Source organism: Ambystoma mexicanum, chromosome 11 (genome assembly GCF_040938575.1).
Source record: "Ambystoma mexicanum isolate Mex_15411 chromosome 11, UKY_AmexF1_1, whole genome shotgun sequence".
NCBI lineage: Eukaryota > Metazoa > Chordata > Amphibia > Caudata > Ambystomatidae > Ambystoma > Ambystoma mexicanum.
Window position 1 is genome coordinate 82,765,812 of NC_090934.1, and position 23,284 is coordinate 82,789,095.

Consider the following 23,284-nt stretch of genomic DNA (forward strand, 5'->3'; position numbering starts at 1 on the left):
CTCAGTGGCCATGGGATTCAGGTCTGCACGACAGCTTTGAGACGATTATGTTGCAGCAGACTGAAGGGAACCTTTGGAGTTACTTTCCAGAATAAGGATGAAGGTAACTTGATTTTTCTAAAAGTATGTTAAAACAAACTGTCAGTTAACTTAATTCCTAGAACTTTCAAAGTGAAGCCATTCAGATCCCAGTGGGAGGAATAAGTATTCTCAACCATGTTTAAATACAGTAGAGGCGTTAGATATCTGGAATCATGCATATATGAGCAAGTCTGGCTAATTTTCCAGATAGCAGTACTCCTGTTGCATACGCTTAAAAGAAATTGCAGCAGATTCAGCAAAGTTCTTCTGAAAGAACACAAGCAAGCTGCAAGAAATGCATGCATTTTATCAGTATGCTTGAGAGAAAGCAATTGAAATGGATTAGTGTGAACTGCTCAGTTGATATCTGGTACAAGGCTAATGCCCAACGTAAACACTGAACGCGGTTCGAGTTTTAAGTGCATGCTATAACCATTAGCATTCCAAAACCACAGCATTAGGCCACGTGCAATAAACATGGAAATGTATACTCATTGTTTACAGGACTATGCAGCCATCAATGTAATTAGCTTTAGAGATGGCACATCCAGAACTGACAAAATCATGTGAATATTCCAACCTCTGAAAGGCGGGCTGTTAATTAAAAACATGACGAAAATCTTCGGCATTAGTGTCGAGATTTTTAAAATGCCAATCCCTGCCTGCGTTTATGAAAATGTGCCGCTACAAACAAAGCAAGCCACTGAAATGTATTATGCGACTGGGCTCTGCTCAAAAGCAAACAAAATTGTGGATCTATTTTCATTGAAAGTAAAACCCAACACTGACCTTGTTTTCATGTTTGATTGGCTGCTACGGCTGACCAGACCGGTATAGTTTCTTCACAAAACATTAGCACCCTTTAAAACAAGGAGAGTCACTTATAAAGTAATCAAAATGCTGCAGAGACCCGACCTTTCCCCCACAGAATCCTGCAGCAAAATTAAACCAAGCTTGTTCCACTGCGGTATGACCTGGTTGCATTAAATAAAAGGACAGGCTACTCCAAATAATCTACTATGGTAAAGACACTAGAAATTCCGACATTACTAACGTGCATTAAAGGGTTACGAAAGGTCTTCCAGATACGCAAGTGTCAAATACCTTGCACACCAAAGTAATTTGAATAAACTTAAGTGTATATACACCAGCTCTAGCAAAAGGGGTAATAAGTTTGACAGCTCAATTCAGGCAGCACCAACTATTCCGATTGTGCCCTCACGTGGAGCTTGGTGCCCAGTTACCAAGAATGTGCGACTTCAAAAACAATCCTACAATGGAAGGCAGACCGGTAACTGTACGGCACGAGGGCAAGCATTCTACAAACTGGGTTTTTACATTAAAAGCTCACAGGGCCATGTATTACTCAAAGCAATACTCAACTTAGAAATACATCTGCTTTATTAAAGAGGAAGACTGGGGAAACGAGCAGATTAAACTCGGCAGTTTATAGGCATAATATACTGAAAGAAATCCATAAAAATTAAGCAGCTCTGCAATGGATTACCGTTTAACAAAATCTCGTATAAGTAGAGCATTCTAGAAAAAGGAATTTTAAAGCCACATTAAAGTTACATAATTCTTCAATTGGTGTTGGCATGTGTCGCTCGAGTCTAATAGAAAGGACCCGACAAGGTTACATCCCTTTGTGAAATCAGCTCTACTCTTGCCTTGCACCCACCCAGTGTCCCTGCTGAGTTACACAGGGTTAACAATGACCTATAAAGACAGCAAGTAACCATTGAAAATAACCAGCGTACAGTAAAAGCTTACCTGACACGTGAACGATATCGGTCTTATTCAGCAAACACCCAGTAGCCTTCCCTAAAGGACAACAGTGCAAGTTATTAATTGGCGACTTAAAAAAAGGTAGTAACAACTAATCCCTAGATCTTAATTGATAAAGCTGAACATGAAATTAAGGCTACTGGTGTCATTTACGTGTAAGGGTCATGGAAGTGAGTAATAGCCTACCCCATTAAGCTTCTTTTAAAACGCATCTAAGATTGTGCATCGGGAAAATTGCATATGGCACGGTAGCTGCATGCCTTTAACAAAGGCAAACGCTAATTCACATAAATGGTAAACCTCGAACTCTTAATAGCAGAGGCAATTACGAACCACCCATTGGTTTTATTAACAGGTTTGAAAACTGGTCCAATAAGGAATGTGGGCGTTAAGTAAAAATCCCCATAACCCCCCCACACAATAAATTTCATCTTGTAGTAAAGCAGTTAAAGCCAGCAAACAATAGTTGGGATACAATGCATTTACGTTCCCTACCAGTACTGGACATCAAGGCAAAGATTCTGGCACCACACTTCTGAACCACATGAATTTTATCAAAAATATGATAAAACTCAACTAATAAAAATGAAACCCAATGCAAGCACTTTAACACAATCAGTGCAAAAACATGAAGGATCCACATTCACGAGGACCTAAAAACATGAAGGATCCATTATACACGTGGACCTACGTTGGTGTAGAAAGCTCAAAGCTTTCTATTCCAATTTATATACACAGAATACTTGCAGTATGACAAACTGCAAGTTGACATTGGACAGCCAGCTGCCACCTACCTAAAGTGTTGCCTGGACTAGCACACCAAGTTTACCAGGTTTATGAAGCAGTGAATGCTTTGGGTGACAAATGCTGTCACCACCTTATCCTTTGACTAGCCCATTTCAATTCAAGATGGAAACAATACACTGCCACTTCATCGCTGCATCCCCATCATGATCCATGCCCCCCAATTTTCAAGCTTTACAACCCTTCGACACATTTAAATGTTTAGAATTTACAGATTGCGCTCCTATCGCAAACCCAACCGCCAAAGCCCATGACTCGGAACTTGAAATCAAAATTAGGTTAGAGAAGCAGGCAATAAGTAAAATGGCCTACAGATTTGCTACAAAGTAGCTTCAAAAAAGTTCAATGCGAACGACGACTATTTTGGGCTACAGGATTGTGAAAGCACACCCATGTTGTAAGTGGCTGGTCAACAAAAGCAATAAAAAATCTGAAACACGTCTCTGGTATTAAAATCCCATTCCTCCCACGTCAGTACAATCCTATATCACAATCTCAAAACAGTACAGGGTCCACCCGAGAGCTGTTCAAGCTCGGCAGGTTCCGTTAGAAATATTTCAACACAAAGCGCTACTCACAGAGCACTTTACCAGTGTTCAAGTGTTTGCATATTTTATTCAAGTGACAAATTAAAGCTGCACAAGCCAAAGGGGGCTCGGCCAGTACAGACCAATACAGGAGTCCTTATATACAGGTGCATGGCGCACCAATAAGGATTTTACGGTGCATCGTTTTTATTCCCACCCATGTTTAAAGGATAAAGTTGGAAACAAAATACTTAATAGCTACAACTGCAACAAGTACAATTCTAGATGTCACACGATTTGCAAGGATGCGGGATACATTTGTCATACATGAGTGCTGCACTGTAATTTCATCAGAAGTGTGATGCCAGAATACCAAAAGACATTACATCATCAAGTGACCATTATTAGGATACTGCATTTTTACCTACCTGTGTTCAGCCAGCAATGAGAATCTTGGAGCAAGCGGGAATACTACATCCGGATCCTACTGTCCATTTGCCACCTGAAGTACTATACTCCTCACAGGTAAGCAGTTACGTAGATTGCTCATAAGTGAATTACAGTCTAGAGAATTCCAGAAAGAAGGCTAAAATGACAATGAATCTATGGGCTTTAAATTTAGACCGTCAGTTACTGTACTGTTTGGTCATTGCAAGAGACTTCCCAGAGGCAGTGTAGTGTGCAAGTGATAGTCCATGATTAGGTATTGTGGTGGTAAGCAGAACATGTGCCAGGCTATGTGTGCTGTGAAATATAACATTACTCGCAAAGATGCGGGTTAAAGTACAAAAAGTGTAAAATAAACTGAAAGAAAAGGCTTTATCAAATGTTTAAATCTGTTGTCAAAAATACTTATGGTCAAAAATACATCGTGGACATGTGTATGAGACCTATATTAGAAATGTAAAGACGCTCGTCTTGCCAAATTTGGCGGATGAGCGTCCAATCACAGCATGCAGGCCTTTAATCAATGATGTCTTCAAGGGGGTTTCCTCCACGGGGCACTGTTAAAAAGTTCACAACATTCCATTACAATGCAAGGCTGCCCATCACCCAATCGACCATAATGGACTCTTTCTGCAGGTTTCCCACTCGAACAGAATTCTAAATTAGATACCCAAAAAATTATCCCCAGCTACCACTTTAAGGAGGCCAAAACAACCCAGCAATCACGGATGCATACCAAAGGCAGTAAATCAAGCATGGCCCGCCTCAAATTATCCAACAGCACACACTGCTCAGCCACCCACCCAGCACCACAACTTGCTGCAGTCAGTGATCCAGAACCAATGTGCATCGCTATACAAATCCCAATAATGTAATGCGTTTATGGAAAAAAGGGCTTATTGACACTTCAGCTGTGCATTTAAAACTAGAAAAGATAACGTGCATCAGTTAATCTGTTTACTGTCCAGAAGCCATTTACATTGAATATGGGTAATTTGGTTAGGAAACTGCAGCCTGCAGTGAATGGGCTTCTCACCCATGTTATGTTCACTGTCTATCAGGCCAGGCATTTTTGGCCTCGTTCGGCTCCATTGAAATGATTTGAGCCGAATTAATCTGAAAACTGTCCCATCTTCTTAAGCGTTTTACTTCTTCACCCCCACCACCCCCAACCATTACTGACTAGGTCAGTACCCGGTAAAACCTTACTTCCACAAGTGAACAAGGATGTCTAGGTCACATTTACAAAGAATCTACTGAGAAAGGGAACATTAGCCATCTAGCACAAAGTTAGAACAATTCCCCCAACCCCATCAAATCCAGAAGACTTAAGACTAGGGAATATTTGTTTAGAAAATGTCTCTAAGTTCCCGTTGTAAGGCCTAGCCCTTAGCACCAAATATTCCTGAACAGGGTAAATTAAATTAGGGACATACTTCTGAAGCTACGAGCTAAAAAGCTCGTAACAAATAATTGGTACCAACATGTGAAAAAGTACCAGTGACCGCATTAATGCCAAGTCCACACAACTTTTTAGTAGACATTAGTATGCTCACTCAAGGAAGCTATGTAGACCCGCAAGGAGTATAAAAGCTGCATGAAAGTTTCGAGCATGGAGCGATTCTGTTGGGGTGTAGAATACGCTGGATCGTATAGTTTATATAAAAAAGGGACCTCAGACAACCCAAGTAAAGGAACAATGGGCCAAGCAGTTTAATCTACACCACCCCGTCGCTCATCTACTATTACTCATTAACTACACTTCTAAGCGCCCTGATTTTACGAAGCCAATTCCATTTGTATACAAGGGTGGCAGAATCCTTGCCAGAATGATAACCTACTGGCGATCCGGTGTACAAAACGCAGTGGGGCAGGGCCATCGAAAATAGACCAGTACAACTCACATTTACCCCAACTGTCACGCACAGCTTCATACCCAAGACACAGTCAAGTCTTTCATTTCACGTTTTTGTTTTTTTATTTAGAAGTCAGTTAATACAGCCCAGAAAAGGGATGGCGTTTAAAAGGACAACTTACACATTCAAGGCCCGCAAACGCTCACAAGTACAATGCCAAAAAATATTTTAAGTGTTCGACATTAAACTGCCTGCACTTTGCCCTAACGGCTTTAAATTGAGACCTATATCACAGTTTACAAATAACCGCAACAAAGAGTACAGTTTAGCAGCTATGCCCAGTAAACATACAGTGTGCAAATTGCTCCAATCGGGTTTTTAAGTTGAGAGCCACTATGCACCTGTAGGCAACTGTTCAGGGTGCCACCATATGGCAACTACTGAAACATTTAAACCTGCACATCACGGGGACAAATGCAACCCCCTCAAGTCCTGCATTGGGTTTTTCTTGCTACAAGACAGTCTCAATGTGTATGCATTGTGGATTATGGAAATTATACCCCATTTGCGGTCATTCGAAGGACAATGGATATGGCTCAAATAGATAGCCATGGGGAAGTTAACAAAAAACAATATTTTTGGAACATTTACATAAATTAACTTTCACTTCCCCAGACAGACCTTTTGCAAATGGTAGGTGTATTGTCTTAACAAAAATGTTTCTTACTAAAATGCAAGAATTAAAAATAAAAAAAAAATGTGCCCAAAAAGGAATGAAGTTCAGTGGTCTAATATCGTGGCTTTTTGTTTGGGCCTTCATAGTCATCTCTCCCCCTGCTATAGCCTGCAGCTGCTGTTCCTGCGCTTGGCGTCCCAGCCCCCATTCCTCTGGGCGCAGATGCACTTGCAGGACCTGCACTGGAGCTTCCCTGGGCATACCGCTCATTACGCTATGGGGCAGAATCAGTTGATTATAAGCAGGTGAAGTCCATGTGAGCATAGATATTTTTTAGAAGGATCCGCAGTCAAGTTCGTCGATACAATCACCATTGAGTCGAGATCCACGGCACCAGGAACATAGAAAGGAAAAAAGGGTAATTTGAAAATTAGTTTAGTTACACATGCCTTTCTTGGTATGTTCCCAATTGATCCACACCTGTTTCAACTAATACCAACCCTGGCATGAGTACAGACACCACCCACCCTCACCCACATTTACAATCCACCACTGTACTAATACCCAGTCTTCGTCCCAATTTGGTTATGTCATGTTTTTATACTAGTTGGCAAATTGCAACTGGTGCCCAATTCCCATTCTAGGCCAACACCAGATTAAGCAACTGTACAGCAACATGGTTGAACCCAATAAACCACCACAAATACTGTATACATGACAATCCAAAACGGCTGGTGGTACAATCCAATACTCCCGTGCTGCACTTACACTATACTATTAAGGGCTGACCATGCCTGTAGGGTGGCATCCACGTGTGTGGTAACAATCCCCTCTCCCCTCCCCTTAGCACAGAACATAGACAAATCTCAATCCCATTCTGTTCATGCTACGTGCCAAGCAAGGCCGCCTTGCAGCATACACTGCGTGGGAGCTTGCAGTTTGCACTTCAGCAAAGATGATGAATCGGTGTGGACATCTGAACGACCTTGCAGACGAGGCAGAAATAAAGGGGCCACATACTCACTGTTGCCAATGCAATGAAAAGCCCACGTCACCACCCAAATGCAGTATCCATCGTCACATGCAACAGAAGTATGTATATAGCTGCCAATTAACAGTAATCTCAAAACCAAATGACTTATTCTGCCGACTGCTTAGTTACAAAACTGGTACATAAGCTAGGGCCTTTTAAAATTAACTTGCTACTAACCAAAGTAGCCCTATTTGAATTCCACATGTGGCAGCACCACACTTGGAGCCAGTAGGGTGGGCACAGCACCCTCTGCACCCGCTTGAATAATGCAATAATCCAGGGTTCTCAGGAGACATTGAAATTAATTCTCAACACTGGAGGCAGCAAAGTCGTTCCCATATTTTGTAGCTTTCAGCCAGTGTCCCACTCCCAACGCAATACTCAACTAGCACCAAGGCGCAGCAGCTGCTCATCTACCCTCTTGCCTAAGGCACAAATGCTGCTCACCGCCCTGCTCCGTTTTCAGTTGGCCTCTGGAACTCAATCCCTCTGCAACAGGTCTTCCGACATAGGCAACCTCTTAACTTCTTAGACACTAGCGGCTCCACTACATTCTACAGCACCCTGATCTCTTGGGAAGCGTGTTCATCTGCTTCCCTGGACATTACTTCATCGTCACCCCGCCCCTTATTCACTATTCCGAGACTCCTCACTCAAATTCCAGCCCGTTCTATGGACTTTTGTTTCACAGCCACCTGCCTTGACCTTAACTACCTCTACAACCAACCCACTCTGGTGGGAACATCTCTCCACTGGCCAACCTCCCCCCCACAAATTCATTCTAGTCCAACAAATCTAGAACGGTGCTGCCCCTTCTGAAAGTCCCATCAATAACCCAGTTTCCAACACTCCCCATAAGTGGACCCACGGACTTGTCTTCAATGGAAACCTTAAATAACTGGATAACTACTTGGAAGTGCATCTCCAATCTGGCTTATGTAGTAAACTGATGCACTCGTGCTTGTCGGATACTAATTCTTGCAGAGGTTTACGACTTCTGACAGTTACATACTACCCCACCTCCCACGCCCAGGACCTAGAGTTTCACAAACCTGTTTTCTCCCAGTGTCTGCTACCTGGAAGCACCTTAGGAACTCCCAAACCTGACCACCCACTGCATTCCAAAGATCAGTCCTTTCACCCACACTATATCGTTCTTTGGTTTCACAATTCCCTCCATTGCCGATAACCCTGAAATCAGTCTCATTTCCCTCCTTCATCCCAGCCATTTTACAACCCATTACCTGCTGCCTCATACTGACATTTTAAACTGGATTCCCATTTCCCAGCTTCTATTGGGCAGCTTCCTGCCAGACCCACTTACCCAAAACGTAACTCTGCATTAACTCCCCACCATGGTGATCAAACTACCCTAAAGTTCATCTTTCCACCCGCTTGGCCTTCCTCCAATCCTCAATAACAAGAGTGCACCTAGGTGCTGGTGCACACTTGCTGGTTGGCTCTCATGCATAACCCCCGTTTCAGGTTTTTTAGTCTAGTCTACAAAGCTATTAATTGCCTTAGACCTTGCAGTACCCGTTAAAACATATGCTCCGTTTCTTTGCCTCCACACTGTACTTAATATCACTGTCCCAATGGCTTACCGCCATTACAACTAGATCTCTTCAAAGCTCAACTTCACTTGCTTTAAGTGAAGCTGTAATTTTTTATACTGGTATTAAGTCGCGCAATCATGGTCAACTGGCCGTTCCATCCGTTTGTCCCGGCTCTATTTATCCTCAAATTTGGCTCACTTCTCTACATACTTCCGTACAGGCTCTCTTCTGTGGAATGCCTCTAGTATGCTTCTCGTCAAGCCAACCTGTTCAAAGACTAATATGATATCAAGGCCAAACCTTCATTTACAGTTAATTTTATGGGTATCTCCTAGGTAGCATAGTGCATGTACAGCTGATACAGCACAAGGACATGGCTAGCATAATGCTATATTTCTCAGTTGGTAGGAATTCATGCCTGCATACTGGGTTTTAGCAAGGGACAAAGGCAATACCATAACCAATCTCCACGTTCCGGGGTTAACTCACCCTCAGAATGGGTAGTATTTTAAAAAGGGAAGAAAGTGCACTCAAGTACCAGTGACATGCGACTAGTACAGCATACTATAAACAATGACGAAAGCTGGTGTGCAGCCCTCAAAATTAGTTGTAAACTAATAAGGGAAAACAGATTCTCAGATCACCGCCAATGTAGCCAAAAGGCCACTGGGTGCAGCTTCTCCGGCATATGCCTGGCTACCTACCTACTTCATAGCCATTCCCCAATTTACCCGTGTCCCCCGCTCGCCCACTGTTGTATAAGGACCCTGCTATAGACTCATCACAATGCAATTTACTTCAAAGCATCTTTGATTTTGAACTCCACTATATTTTCGTCCAGCAACCATGTAGCTTGTATATGTAGTTAGCACGTAGAGCCTCAAGGCTCTGTGTGCCGCTATAAATGTTAAAAAACTTGGACTCGTAAACCAGCATAATCAAGGCAGGCTACGTACACCCTTGACAACCGTTTTGTATGCAGCCAGCAGAAGTCAGTCATGATGGTTCTAGATTACCAGGTTTAATAAAAGCCATCATTAAATCCCGAAAAAATGTCCTACGAGAACCATACGAGCAGCATATTAGATTTGTTTGCAATACTAGAAGTGCGTGAAAAGCTACTTACCATTATAATTGGTACTCCTAGTGCAGACTCATTACCAGCCTAGGAAACTTTTGCCACCAGATACCCAGGACCAGAAAGCTTTCCGTTTAATTTCAGACCACATGCATGGTAATAAAAAGCAACCTTGAGCTACAAAGCGAACATGCCATCTGCGGTTTATTTAAGTGTCATGTTGCAGGGGATTTTGCACAGCACCCCGCCACAAAACAATTTACAAGCTATTACGCAATCAATGCCCAACTTAAGGGAGGCTCCACTATTGAGGGTCAGACCTCAATGTGCCCCCTTCGGGCCTGGTAGGCAGTCCTTATCTCAGCAAAAACTCAGCAGCTTGTTATGGACCGTTTATCATGGACCAGCCCCGACCCCCAAAAACCATATGCAACACGAGTACTTAAGTGAAGGCAGGTATGGTTTGAAGCGCATTATAATTCACTGAAAAATCCTGTAGTTGACTTAAGAAATCCAATGAGTTTTCCCAGCATCATTCATGCACCGCCATCATGAAAAGTTTGCACATTGAGGGCACAAATGGCACAGTATTACTACATACCAAGTTTCAGAAGGGAGGACTTCATGGTAATGATACATTATATGGCGAGTAGGCCAGGCCGGTTATAAAAAGGAAAAGGTTGTCCGTGTTCTACTGATTAATGTGAAATTTGATAAGACATTTGAGAACTAAAAATGGTACTACAATGTGGGGTGTGGAAGCTGCCACAATAGTCCGCATGGTCTTGAGGTGGCTGGTGCAGGAAAGTGGAAACTTGCTTCCTAAAAAGGGATGCCCTGAATAACGTGGTGCAATGGGTGGCCTAGTCTTGGCAGGTCAAACAGACAATCGGCACCAGCACATAATTGTGGCGAAGTGCGTCAACCACAGGGACTAAACCCTATGACCTCCATGTCAAATAAAGCAAACTTTCAGCAACAGTAAAACTCAGGCCAGTTTGTAGCTTTAATCCCTCAGTTCTATTTTAAGGCACTGCAGCATTCTAGGGACATGGTACAATTGACAAAATGTTTCTCTGGCCAATGGTACAATCTGCAAAGGTGGGAAGAGGTGGCCGATTAGGGAGTTGTGGCAGTTATGCAGCATCAGGATATTGCAAATAAAATTGCCCCCGACATAACAGGCATGCACTTAAGTCACGTTACGATGATCCCAAATTGAGCTTAAAATTAAAAGCGTCATGAATGCCTTCGGGCTAGCAAAAACGGACAAAGCACAAAAAGTAAGCCAGACGGTTTATTAATCAAAGTACACGTGTTCGTCAATGCAGACTAAGTGTCAACGCAGGATCAAAGGGTAACCAGATTTGTAGTCCAAGCCTTGCCAGTAGAAACACGTTCAAATATATCCCATCGAAAACAGAGGCCTTCGAAATGTGCCTGTAGGCTAAAAGTGCTGTATAGAAAAGGAGGCGAGTAATTCGACACTGCGAAATCTAATCTACCACTCGCATAGTCGAGTAGTTTTTACTTGTACAGGAACATTTCACACGGTATTCTGTCTTGTTGGCGAGTACAATGAAATTGATATTTAATGCAACTCTTGAGGTACATGTATCTTCATGGGTGGCAGCAGTGTGCCACACATCCAAGGGGCTCATGGGGACATGCACCACCGTTTTACAGACGTGCTCAAGTCACCATCGGTCAAGAGCATGTTCTTTGGCAATGGTTAAACCTCTAGATGTGAGGCCTGTACAGTAAAACATTCGTGTAAGAGTTTTAATGTTAGATAGCCTAGTTCAAGATTTAAGCCCTTACTCAAACGCTTATAATTCAACAGCGCACACTCTGCAATTATCCAAATAGTCACAGCCAACTAAAGCACCCTTTGAGCACGCTTAGAGCCTGCACAAAGCTTCAAGAGGCAGCGAGGAGGAAAATTCAGATTTGCTGAACTTCAGAAGGCATGCGCACGCCCAATTAATACGCACCTCCAATCTGAGACCAGTGCATTTCCAGTTAAGCGCCCCCACCCTCCAAACACAAACGACATAAACTGCCAAATGCAATGTGGACACTAGTGATCAAAGTATGCAGCGCCCTTGTGTATATAGAGATTCTCAAATTAATCAAGCCTAACCGAAAAATGATGTGGAACGTAATAAGTATGCAGCGCCCTTGTGTATTATAGACATTCTCAATGAATCAAGCCTGACCCAAAAATGATGGGGAATGTAGTGATAAGTATGCAGCGCCCTTGTGTATTATAGACATTCTAAAACCAAGCCTGACCTAAAAATGTTGTGCAGAACCCTACACAGGCTGGCTGAAACCTTGAGAACAAAGGCAAGTGATGCCTCCGAAAGAAACGCCATAAATATCAAAGTACAGTGTTAAGTGCAGACTGCGACACCTTCGATAGGTTCATGCTGCTATTACAGCATCTTCAGGTGCACTGCCTGTTTAGTCCTTTGCCGTCTTTAATGACCTTCAAGTAATGTAGCTAGGTATTGGAAAAATTAGAGGTATAATCTCCCACCTGCCCTCCCAGCTGTGCAGCCCTGATCAGAACACGGGACCAACTATTGCTTCACAGGTCACACCTTTGCTTCACAGGTCACATTGCAGTTATGTATGTCACGACGCAGGGTTATTCAACAAAAAAAGTAGTCTTCAGGCAAGTTCTGAAGTGCAGCCACGCCACATGCTAGTCTTCACTGGTCTGTGAAAAAAAGTGAGGCAGGCTGGAAACACGGAGGCTCGAGTGGTCGGCATTTCTGGAGCTGGCTGTCAGGTGGCATTCCCAAACACTGGTATTATTGCATGAGTCGGATATAGGAGTACCAAGTACATGTTAAACAGCTCTAGCTGTTAAAACCTGGATAAAAAAAGCCTCCATAAACAGGTTAATAGTCATGCAACTTCGCTATTTAAATGTCCACCAAGGAGCAAATAAAAGTGCCCTCATTACAACCATGGCCGTACCAGGTTTCTTTTTTAGACGACACCCTCCTCCCCCCAATCAGCTCCAGACACCTTAGTCAAGGTGAGGGGGCTGATGTTTAGCCCAACACATCTGGAGAACGGCTGCATACACCGTCAAACCCTTTACCTTTAAGTAGAAACAGGATGTGTTAACATGGCACCACAATTGGGTTAATGCTACCGGGGCCCGTCTAGCTTCGGTGGGTAGCCTAACATTTGGAGAAAGTATAAGTACTAGAGACTGCGAGGATACATGCGTCCATGCCAGTTAATTACCAGAGCACCCCATGGCCCAATATTAGCCACCAGTGGGCATTGTAGTTTGTGGAGCAGGCTAAATTAAATGATGGGTCCAATTCAGTGTGCTTATGACGCTTGTAGAGCAATAAATGATGTTTTGTTTCCAGGCTCAAATACTGGCGGTATTGCTGAACAAGCAGGCATAGGTCGAGTATGCATAACTGCATTTAACAAACCAATCTGCTCGTATAGCTTAAAAAACGTGATGCCAGCATAGGGATTTCATTCTAGGCCAAATCCTAGTTCGATTCAGTTGGGCCAGAAGCGTTCATCATTCATGGCAGTAGATAACCGGTCAAACAGGACCGGCATCCAAAGGAAGACCTCTGCGATTAAAACTAACCAATAACACTGCCGTTATTACAAGTTACTCTTTGCAATACATCATGGGGAAAATCTGGGCATGAGGTAGTTTATGGCTTTTTGGTTCACTGCTCGACAGACAATGGAATATTTTTAAGAAATCTACAAGTCACTGAAGATATGCACGATTGTGCACGTTTGTTTTATTGTGCTTGCCTCTTCTACATGGGCACCATTATGCACCATAAGTCTTATGGGAACAATTCCTCTTCAGGGACCAACCATCAATCCTGGAAAGCTACTTCCAGTAGTATTAGTGTTTTGAATCATGGTTGTGTGCATCTATTCACACCATCTAATCTATGTGGAAAACGAAATCTGGCAAGGAGATTCCATTCATCCCTACTATTCCTCTGCAACTAACAGGATCATGCAGCACGATACCTTTAAATGAAATTGCACTACACAACTTTAATCTGTGGCTATTTAAGGGCTCAAAACTGAACACAATGTTCGTGACTTATGCCTTGGCCATTGACAAAATGAGTGAAGGTTATATAAAGGTATTCGCGCATTACGTAAATGGGAAGTCAGTCCACCACACCAAAGTCAAAGGAGGTTGTCTCCCAACATTGGAATTAGATTTAACATTTGTAGAGCGCAGCAAACCCGTGGGTATCTGGGCGCTAGGCGCTAAATTGGTTATATATTAAATTGGGTTTACGGTGGGAACTCCATTGTTGAATAATTCACAGCCGAGAGGAGCTTGTAACAGCTACGGGATAGGGGAGCTGGCTGGACCATCCATGGGTTGGGGGGGGGGGGGGAGGGGGGAGAAGTAGACTTAACAGTGTTACTACATTACCATGTCTGGGTCTACGGCAGATGCACCAACCGCTGGTGTGGCTCCTGGGCTGTCTTCATAGCTTGCTGCTGTTTGGCCCTGCAGGGCATACTGCTGACTTGACGAACTGTATGGGTCTAAACAAAGATTACACTTTAACGCCTATTAAAAATCTAGGCATGCCCTAAGAAAAGAAAATGGCGACTCATCCCCAAACCACCCATTTACCCCGCCCAATCCAGACGAATATAGAGTATGAAGCGCTAAATTTCTAATTCAACGCAGTGTATTGCTTACCTGTTGTGCCGCTGGCCATTCTCATCTCCCTTTCTCTCTAAATTGAGAAAAAGCACGTTCACATCAGTAATTTCTTTACTTCGAGCCTACAACTTGCCAACAATTTATAGCAACCACGTTTGCGTATCTTATGCAAACAGTCCCACACTAAAAACTGATATGTTGCTTTACTGCCAGTTAACGAATTTAAGAACATACTCTACCTGGGTCCTTGATTTAATGATTGCAACCAATCCATGTTCAGCACCGAGATGTAGATAATCCCAACAAAAAGAAACAGTGGCTACGTGGACTAATGCCATGGATAACATTCGCCGAATAAAAGTAAAATCCGAAATTTTGGCGTAATGTGTAGAAATGTAGCACTTTCGAGTGATTTCGGGAGAAATACCGCCAAATTAAAATGTTTAACCGTGTGTATTGTTGCCCAGAGAATTTGAAAAAGGCCTGTCGAATGAATGCTGGGGCAGTATACAAAATATTGGCTCCTTGGAGCATGTTATGGAGTTGTGTTCCTGTCAAGTTTTTGGTCAGAGATGTGAGAATTGTGTGAAAATTATTGGTCTGAATTTAGATTAAGACTGATATTGGGAGATGAATCCGAACTGGATGAACTCTGTTCTGCATATAAAAAATGGCTTTTCAGGTGAATCACTGGCAAACGCGTGGTTCCCGAGGATGGAAAACTAGCTAGCTCCTTGGGTTGAGGAGATGCACAATCTTTCTAAAATTGAAATGATTTACAAATTGAACAAACTGTTGAAAAATTTGGGGGAAATAATGATTTCATGTAATGCTGATTATATATACACATTTGTTTTTTCTTTGTGAGTTTACTTCCTGCGTTCTGTATATTACATTTCATTTGCAATGTGTTTACGTAAATTTGTAAATAAATTAATATATTAATGTTTTAAAATTGCTTCACACACTAACATTGCCTCATCTGGATTTTAACTTAGTTCAGTAGAATAGACTACAAACTGGGCAATTGTCGCTTCTCTTATACCACTGATTTATATATGGGCTACATTATTCTAGTTCTATTATAAGGCATGGAATTGGAGTACCGGGGATTCCGCACAGCAAGTAGAACGCTCGCTTTGACATCTGTGCAGAGCCTGCTAACGCAGGTTCGAATCCCGGCGGGGCCAAACTCAGCCTTTCATCCTTCCGAGGCCGATAAATGAGCACCACGCACCGTGGGTAATAAGAAGCGCTCAGATACCTGAGGGTTCGTAGCGCAGATACCTGAGGGTTCGTAGCGCTATATAAGTGCCAAATTATTATTATTACCCTTAAACACGTGTATACATGCGCGCTGACTGCAGCACTGATTCTAGGTTGAAAGTGTTAAGATTCCAAAGCCAAGCCTCCACCGAGCACCGATTGCACCAGCATGGAGTAGTGATCTACATCTCCCATGGAAAAGGTGCTAGGCTGGCTGGCTAACAAAAGTTATTTGTCATTAGTGAAAGTGGGGCGGATTCGGGCAGGGTCCTTAGCCCACCACCCGTTAGTTGAACCACGGTGTATTTCAACTCCGTCCCAAGTTGACACTTTACTATGGTTCATCAGTGGTCACTCAAACCCCCTCTGTGGAATATATTTGCCGTAAACCTCTTCCAAATAACCAAAAACCATTTGCTTACTGGATCCATATAACTCATTCTGTAGGCTTCTTCTCGCTGGCGCCTCATCTGTTCCTCCATTTCCCTTTGGCGAATGATCATCTCTTCTCTTCTGCGACGCTCTTCTTCCTGCCTGTTAAATTACAACAATCCATGTTGAATACTGAGCATTTCTCCTAACAATTGTCACAAGTGTGCCAACCAAAAAGCTAAGAAACGAAAGTGGAAGCCGCAATTTTGAAGTGCTAGTGCAAGACCAAACAGGTTTTTCATTAACGTAACCATTAATTGTCTTTAAAAAACGTGGCTCCCTTTAGATTCCATACGACTGTTTTGCGGTGCATGATGTTCGTACTGCCAGGTAATACTATGTACAAAGCATGTGGCAATTGTCTGCTTTTAAGCAGTGCCAATTGGGGGCCATTAAGCTGGAATAATCTTAGGTCACATGCAGTGTGTAATGGCTTTAAATTCGATCATGGCTTATTACTTTTAGTATACAATTACGTGCCCATTTGCAAGAGTGGGTAATGGCAGAAGTACCAGCGCATTGACGGATTTGCCGTTCAGAATCCAGAAGCAGTCTAGAGCTGTTTCCTTGCATTTTTTGTTTTGCTTGTTAGGCGCTTATACAGCAAGTGTCTCAACAGGGGAGGCTACAAAACAATATTTAAGAGCAGTGGAGGGCAGAAAAGACAAACATATGCCATATGAGTATTCATAATGTCCAAGTGCAAGAGGACAGTGGGTAAGTGATGGGGCCACAGATTGAAAGCTTCGGTTGTTCCAACGGCCTGGAGCCACGTTAGGTGTAAAAGAACATCCAGGGAAGCAGGTGTGTGCTTGGCAGAAGTGTAGGTGGTCATGGGCTCGAGGATGCATAAGGACCCAACACCAATCACAGAAACGGGAGGAAAGTCTTGGGGCTTTCGGAAAGTAAAGACGGTTCCATAGCAGTGAACAATCTGAGGAAAGCTTCGACCAGATACCCTGTTTAGCAAAACGCTTTACAGAGTTGGTGCCAGTGGAACAGATTACTCTAAAGGCAATGGGTGCGTGTGGGGGCTATAAACCCAATGTTAGCCTGACTGTTCTGGATGGGCAAGGGGAACCCTGTTTATAAGAGCCCTTCATGGAGCAGACAACTCCTTCAGGTGTGACGGGGAGAAGGGTGAGGGTCTGGGAGGGTTCAGGATGTCCCGAGTGTGTGGTCTGTGCATTGCAGAGGCTTAGGGAGGAGAATGCAGAAGGGTTGGTTTCAGCGGTGGTGTTGGATGCACTGGAAATTTGTGCCTGTAGGCGGGCCCTTAGTATGGATACAGGGTCTATATTGCCCTTGAAGCAGGCGGCAGGCCAGTTTGTAAATGGATGAGCCTGAGGTTTGCCACTTCTGTTCGCCAGCCCGCACTTTTGTTTAAGGGCCGCAAGAGCTCAGTGTAGCAGGAGTTAAGCTTAGAGACAGGCTTCAGGTGGATCCCTCATAACTAGATTGGCCCAGAAGGAAGAATGGAGGAAAAAAGGCACAGAGCCCAGTGAAGAGTGGAGTCCAGTTGGAATTGCCAAGGAGGTTGGAGGTGGAAGAACAGAAACGGCCCATCAGAGTGGGGAACAGGGTGTTGGCAGGTGGAAGGCGGTAAAGGTAGCAATGTCCTGGTGAAGGTTGTAGAGATGACCAACTTGCAAACCAGGCTTTTAAAGGAAGAGTAGAGCCATGTGGGTAGGAAGGAAGCAGGAACACTCAGGTAAGATTAAAACAATCCCCACCAGTGCAGCAAGGTCGAGGCTTGGAGATCTTGAAGCAGTCAGGGAGGAGGGAGTCAACCATGTCTCGCTCGGTAAGAGCGAGGGGGGCTCCAAGGCCAATGTCAGTAGAGTGTTGAGCGGGTGTTAAGAGTCACCACTGAGGGAGGTCTCTCCCTTTGAAGGTTTTCTGAGTTGTGGTACAGATCAGGAGTGGGGAAAGGGAGAGGCTGGAAAAGGAAATTAAAAGGCAGGATTCTGTCAAAGAGGAGGGTGGGTGGAGGGCCCTGAACTAGGATAGTGCCTGGGTGAACATTAACGATGTAACGAAGCAACAGGAAGAGAAGCCAGCCAAGACGACATTCGCACTTGGTGCCAACTGTTAATGGCAGAGGATGTGTAAGCAAGAGTCAAGAGTGGGGGGCCCACAGATCTGGAGAAGGGACAGAAGAGGATTTCAGTGATGCCCTCTCTGCAGGGTTTCCACTCGAGATGTTGGTGCTTTTCCCTACCGGGGGAAGGTGGCCAAGATGTGGAGCCAGATGAGGTGGAGGAATTAAGAGCAGCTACAAGTTTGTCAACGGCATAATGGCAATCCAGAAATCGATACTAGGATGGATACAAGGTCTAAAAGTACACAGCCTGCATTCGGTTTTTTTCATAAGGGGGCACAAATGCTATGCGAGAAGTGTACAGATAAGAATTGTGTGTAGTACATTGGATCTTGGACCCCTCTGATCGGGAGACTGCCACCACTGCAAACCCCTTTGACCTACGGCCCAAGCACAGCAAAGACTTGACCAGTCCACACAGACCAAGAATCCTAACCCATTCCTACACTCAACCCAAGAGGATGGAGTAATGAGGGTCAAGCCTCAGTATCCAAAAAGCACTGCTGGTGGACAAAATCTACCGACAGGTAGACAGTTTGGGTGAATCTTGGCTGTGTACCAATAATCATTCCTTAAGGGACACGGGTCATGCTTGGATCCTGACAAAAGGTGGCATTGGCATCATCCCTGGACTTGCGTTCTGTGGTTCAGCCGTGACATTAATGGAGTTTATGACCAAATTCATAATTAAATTGAGAACCTAGAAGTGTATAGCACGCATTGAGGGTCTTTGAAAGTAGAACAGAACATTTACCAGGCAAAAAAGTGAGTATGCATTGGGTGTACACTATGCAAGTCGTCAGGACCACGATTCACTTTAGAATCTTTGGAGTTGCAGCACCAGCACGAATGTTAACTTACCGAATTTGAAGCTCTTTTCGTTTTAGCATCTCCTGATTGTGAATCTCCTCCATACGCCGCAATTCTTCCTGGCGTCTCATTAAATCTATTGATGGCAAAGGGTAATAGTACAATTACAATCATTGGCATCGACTGGTTACCCAAATACCTAACATACTGCAAACATTGAATAATCAGGAAACGTATATGAAAACGATTCCCATGAATGGCGGAGAGTTTCATAAGATTTATAAAACCAATCAAGGAGAAAAGGCCCAGTCAAAAATGGCTTTTACCTTGACGCATTAGGTTGGCTTGATGTTCGTGGTAGGCATCGTCCATCTCGCTCTCCATCTTCTCTTTGGCATCTTTTAAGTTTTTCTCAACTTGCTCTCTCTGCTGTTTTTCCATCTCATCCAAAGACTTCCATCTTTTGGAGTATTCGTATTCAAACGTACCATGCTGGGCAAAACGTGGAGGGTGCTCCCTTTCCCTAATAAACAGGTATAGCAAGGCACATTCAGAAGGCAGTCAGAAGAACGATCACGTAGTTACGAGGGAGCATTTAAAGTAATCACACGACAGAACACTTCTAGAAATTGAGATTTGATGAGACGTGGTGAATAATGTATTAACCTGCCCGCCACCGCCCCGAGACAAGATTTTTTTCCACGGCTATTTGCCAGGCAATTGTCAAAACGCTAGCCCAGGTAGAAAATGCGTTTCCACGGCAGAAGTCTTTTAAATAAAACTGGGATGTTAATATGGCGGCGGGGGTTACTTACTTCATGTACAATGGATGCTTCTGCGCAAGTTTCTCTGGCAAACCATCATCTTCATCAAACTGTTCCAGTGGCTCGACAATGACTGGTTGTGGGGTCCTATAATAAAGGAACGCGTTAATATAATATAATAAAAGATTGAGTTCACCCCTCACTTAAGGAAACTTACGATGTCAAAAGGAAGACTCCGTCATTGCACCGATCGAAGGCTTTCCTAGCTGCTGGCTTAGATGCAAACTCGACGATGCCCTTGCCAGTGGACCGCCCACGATCATCCACAATGACCACTGCCCTCTCCACGGGTCCAAACTGACTGAATGACTCTTCTAGGAGCTCGTTGGATACGAACGGAGACAGATTTTTGACCGACAGCGCTGCTGCGTGGGTTGCAAAACGGACCCGGAGCTGTCGGCCTCTCATGGGCAAGTCATCGAGTTCTGCTTTCGCGATTTCGGATAAAGCCCTGGACTCCTGAAAATTAAGTTCGGCACGTCAATGACTGGAAACGGTCGAGCTAAAACTGCAGCAGCATTATACAATTCGCCAGTGAAGCATTTTGAGCATGTGCACGTGACTACCTACCAATTTAATAAATCCGAATCCCTTGCTCTTATTAATAAACACTTCGCCGGGCTCCCCATATTTCGCAAACAGCTTCGTGAATTCTTCCTCGGTGATGTCGGCGGGAAGGTTACCAACAAATAAGCGGCAACGTTGCGTAAAAGGCTTCTCTCCCGGTCTACGAAGCGCAGACAATGCGACCACGATACCCTGAAAAACAGAAAGGTACACTTTATAACAGGGGGACGGGGGAAATGAACGGCAAAAGCCGTCGCGGTGCAGCTTCTCGGCCCGTGAACAAAGGAGCGGCCGCCATGTTGGCGTCAGCTCCGCCCAGAGGCCTAGGCGCGCGTCAGACTGCAGCGCGCGTGCAAGGGCGCCACCTCGCCCCGCCCCACCCCCCCAAGATGGCGGCCGCACGCAGCCCAACCACCAGGCCGCCATTTTATGTAATAGCGGCCGCCATTTTGTGAGCTCAATTTCTATTCTCAATCGGTCAGTATTAAGTGTTATAACACGACCCCACCACCCCCAAACCCCGGCTAGGCCGCACTCACCCCTTCTTTGGGCTCTTCCTCCTGAGGCTCTTCCTCGGGCTCCTCTTCGTCCTCGGCCCCGCCGTACTGCATGAAGACCTGCTGTTGCTGCCGTTCCTCGCGGCGCTCCTGTCGGTACATCTCCTGCTGCCGTTGCTGCAGCTCGGTCGGCGGGTGGTCCTGGAAGCGGCTGTAGGGCCTCTTCTGTCCGGCCTGGTTCTGGGGGTTACTGGGCCGGGGTCGGCCTTGCTGCTGTTGCTGCATGCCGCCGCCGCCACCACCACGCTGGTTCTGGCCTTGGTTCTGGCCCTGGTTGGGCCCGGGCCGCTGCTGGTTTGAGCCCTGGTTTTGCTGCTGTTGGTTCTGCCCCTGGTTCATGCCGGCCTTCTGTTGCTGCTGCCCTTGGTTCTGGCCCGGTCTCTGGTTCTGCTGCTGCTGGCCCTGGTTCGGTTTGTTTTGGTTCTGGGCCGGCGGGCCCTGCTTTTGCTGCTGGTTTTGGTTCTGGCCCGGCTTCTGTTGGTTCTGCTGCTGCTGCCCTGGTCGTCCTTGCTGGGCGGGCGGTGGCGTTTGCGCGGGTTTCTGCGGCGCAGCCGGAGACTGTGCCGGTTTTGCGCCTCCCTGCGTGGCCGGAGACTGTGCCGGTTTGGCGCCTCCCTGCGTGGCCGGAGACTGTGCTGGTTTGGCGCCACCCTGTGCGGCCGGAGACTGTGCCGGTTTGGCAGCCTGGGAAGTAGGAGTCTGGCCAGGCTTGGCAGGGGTGGAGGCCGGGGATTGCGCCGGTTTGGCCGGGGTGGCTGCGGCCTTCGTCTGCGTAGCAGGTGACTGGGCCGGCTTGGAGGCCGTGGACGTGGGTGTTGTTGCAGGCTTGGCGGCTGCAGTCTGCCCGGGCTTCGCTGGAGTTTGTGCGGGAGATGGGGTCGTTCCGGGCTTCTTCTCAGCCGGTGTAGTGGCGGCTGCGGGTTTCTGCGCCGAAGCTGCTGCGGGGCTGGCGGCCGGCTTGGCCGTGCTGTTGGTCGGCGTGGTCGCTGCAGAGGTCGCCGTTGCGGTCGTTTTTGCCGGTGTGGTGGACGCTGCTGCCGCGGGTTTAGCCGGGGACGCAGCCGGCTTGGGCGGAGTGGGCGCGGGCTTGGGCGGTGTAGGTGCCGGCTTGGTGGCACCTTGTGAGCCCTGGTAGCCGCGGTTCGGGCTCTGACCCATGTAAGGGCTGCGGAAGTTCTGGATGGGGTTATTAAACATGCCTCCGCCGCCGCGCGGCATCGAGCCGCCTCGGCCTCCCCGAGGGAAGCCGCCTCCCATCATCACGCCGCGGCCTCGGAACTGGTTGTGAGCCATGTCGCGCTCGGTGGGTCGGTCCTGCGAGTATCCGCTCCCTGGATAAGCCCGGTGCGTAGTGCTGTTCGCTGAGGTAACCTTGGACGCGCGCCTCCTCAGCAGCTTCCAAAATGGCGAACTAGAGAGCTTGTCGTCGGCTTTGTTCCCTTCTTAAATACCTTACGTCGCTCCGCCTAACGGTCACGTAGGCAACAACGGACGCCGAGCTTGCCCAATAACGTTGTCTCTCTAGCCCCTGTCACTAAGCGCCTACGCGCGGTCCGATTGGCCGACTGCACCGTCCGTCACTCTTATGCCCCAGCATTAACCATTGGTAGCGGTTTCACGCAATGGGAGATCCGGGCGAGGCTTTGTTGCCAGATGTCCCGTATGTCGATGTTACAGGCCAGTCAGCTGTGTATTGGGTTCTGTCTGCAAATGCCCGGATGTTCATCTCCCTGGCGGCTTTGCTTTCTAGCTTGCTATGCACTCCCTAGCAAACAAAACACAAGCATCACCCTCTATAGAAACGATCTTGTTTTTCTTGAAGAGAGGGTTTTGTTGGCGATTTATTTATTTCATGCATATATTTTTTGTAGAATTTGTATCATTATTTTTTTATGCTTCTAGTATGCACAATAAATGTCATGCGTTGGTCCCTCCTGAAAGCTTCACAACAAGCAGAAGACATTCAGAATTTCGCTGAAAACATGGTTTTCAAAATTTCAATTTATGTCATTTTCTACAACACTATCGATAGATGGTAGTGCCATGAATAATGGCACTAATGTGCAATAATGGCACAACACACCGATAATTGACAACATTCTGTGACCAAAAAGATGTAGGGTTTTTCAAGTTTCAAAAATAATAATTCCCATTCGATGACATCACAGGAAAATACAAAACATAT

General features: G+C 45.4%; 1 protein-coding gene across 2 annotated transcripts; it reads right to left on the minus strand.

The window, feature by feature from the left end:
* Positions 1-870: 870 nt before the first annotated feature.
* SFPQ (splicing factor proline and glutamine rich) lies at positions 871-22,543 on the minus strand. 2 transcript variants are annotated; one of them, XM_069622578.1, is made up of 11 exons: positions 21,082-22,525; positions 20,546-20,734; positions 20,133-20,434; positions 19,967-20,062; positions 19,478-19,674; positions 19,203-19,287; positions 16,231-16,342; positions 14,579-14,615; positions 14,303-14,418; positions 1,855-1,905; positions 871-941 (listed from the first exon to the last, which is right to left on the minus strand). In XM_069622578.1, the coding sequence occupies exons 1-10, from the start codon at positions 22,390-22,392 to the stop codon at positions 1,882-1,884; spliced, it is 2,469 nt and encodes an 822-aa protein (XP_069478679.1). In that variant the 5' UTR covers positions 22,393-22,525; the 3' UTR covers positions 871-941; positions 1,855-1,881. The 2 variants fall into 2 exon arrangements, with proteins under 2 accessions (XP_069478679.1, XP_069478678.1); XM_069622577.1 differs by lacking the exons at positions 871-941; positions 1,855-1,905 and adding an exon at positions 5,602-6,453 and having other exon boundaries at positions 21,082-22,543.
* Between the last annotated feature and the right edge of the window lie 741 nt (positions 22,544-23,284).

What these genes read in the sequence shown, in the direction of transcription:
- SFPQ (XM_069622577.1), bottom strand. Translation starts at nt 22,392, where the DNA reads ATGGCTCACAACCAGTTCCGAGGCCGCGGCGTGATGATGGGAGGCGGC. An exon ending in CGAAAAGAGCTTCAAATTCG is followed by an intron (nt 16,343 to 19,202) that starts GTAAGTTAACAT and finishes GTAATTTAACAG; the next exon opens with GCAGGAAGAAGAGCGTCGCA. An exon ending in CTGCCGTAGACCCAGACATG is followed by an intron (nt 6,454 to 14,302) that starts GTAATGTAGTAA and finishes TCTGCCCCATAG; the next exon opens with CGTAATGAGCGGTATGCCCA.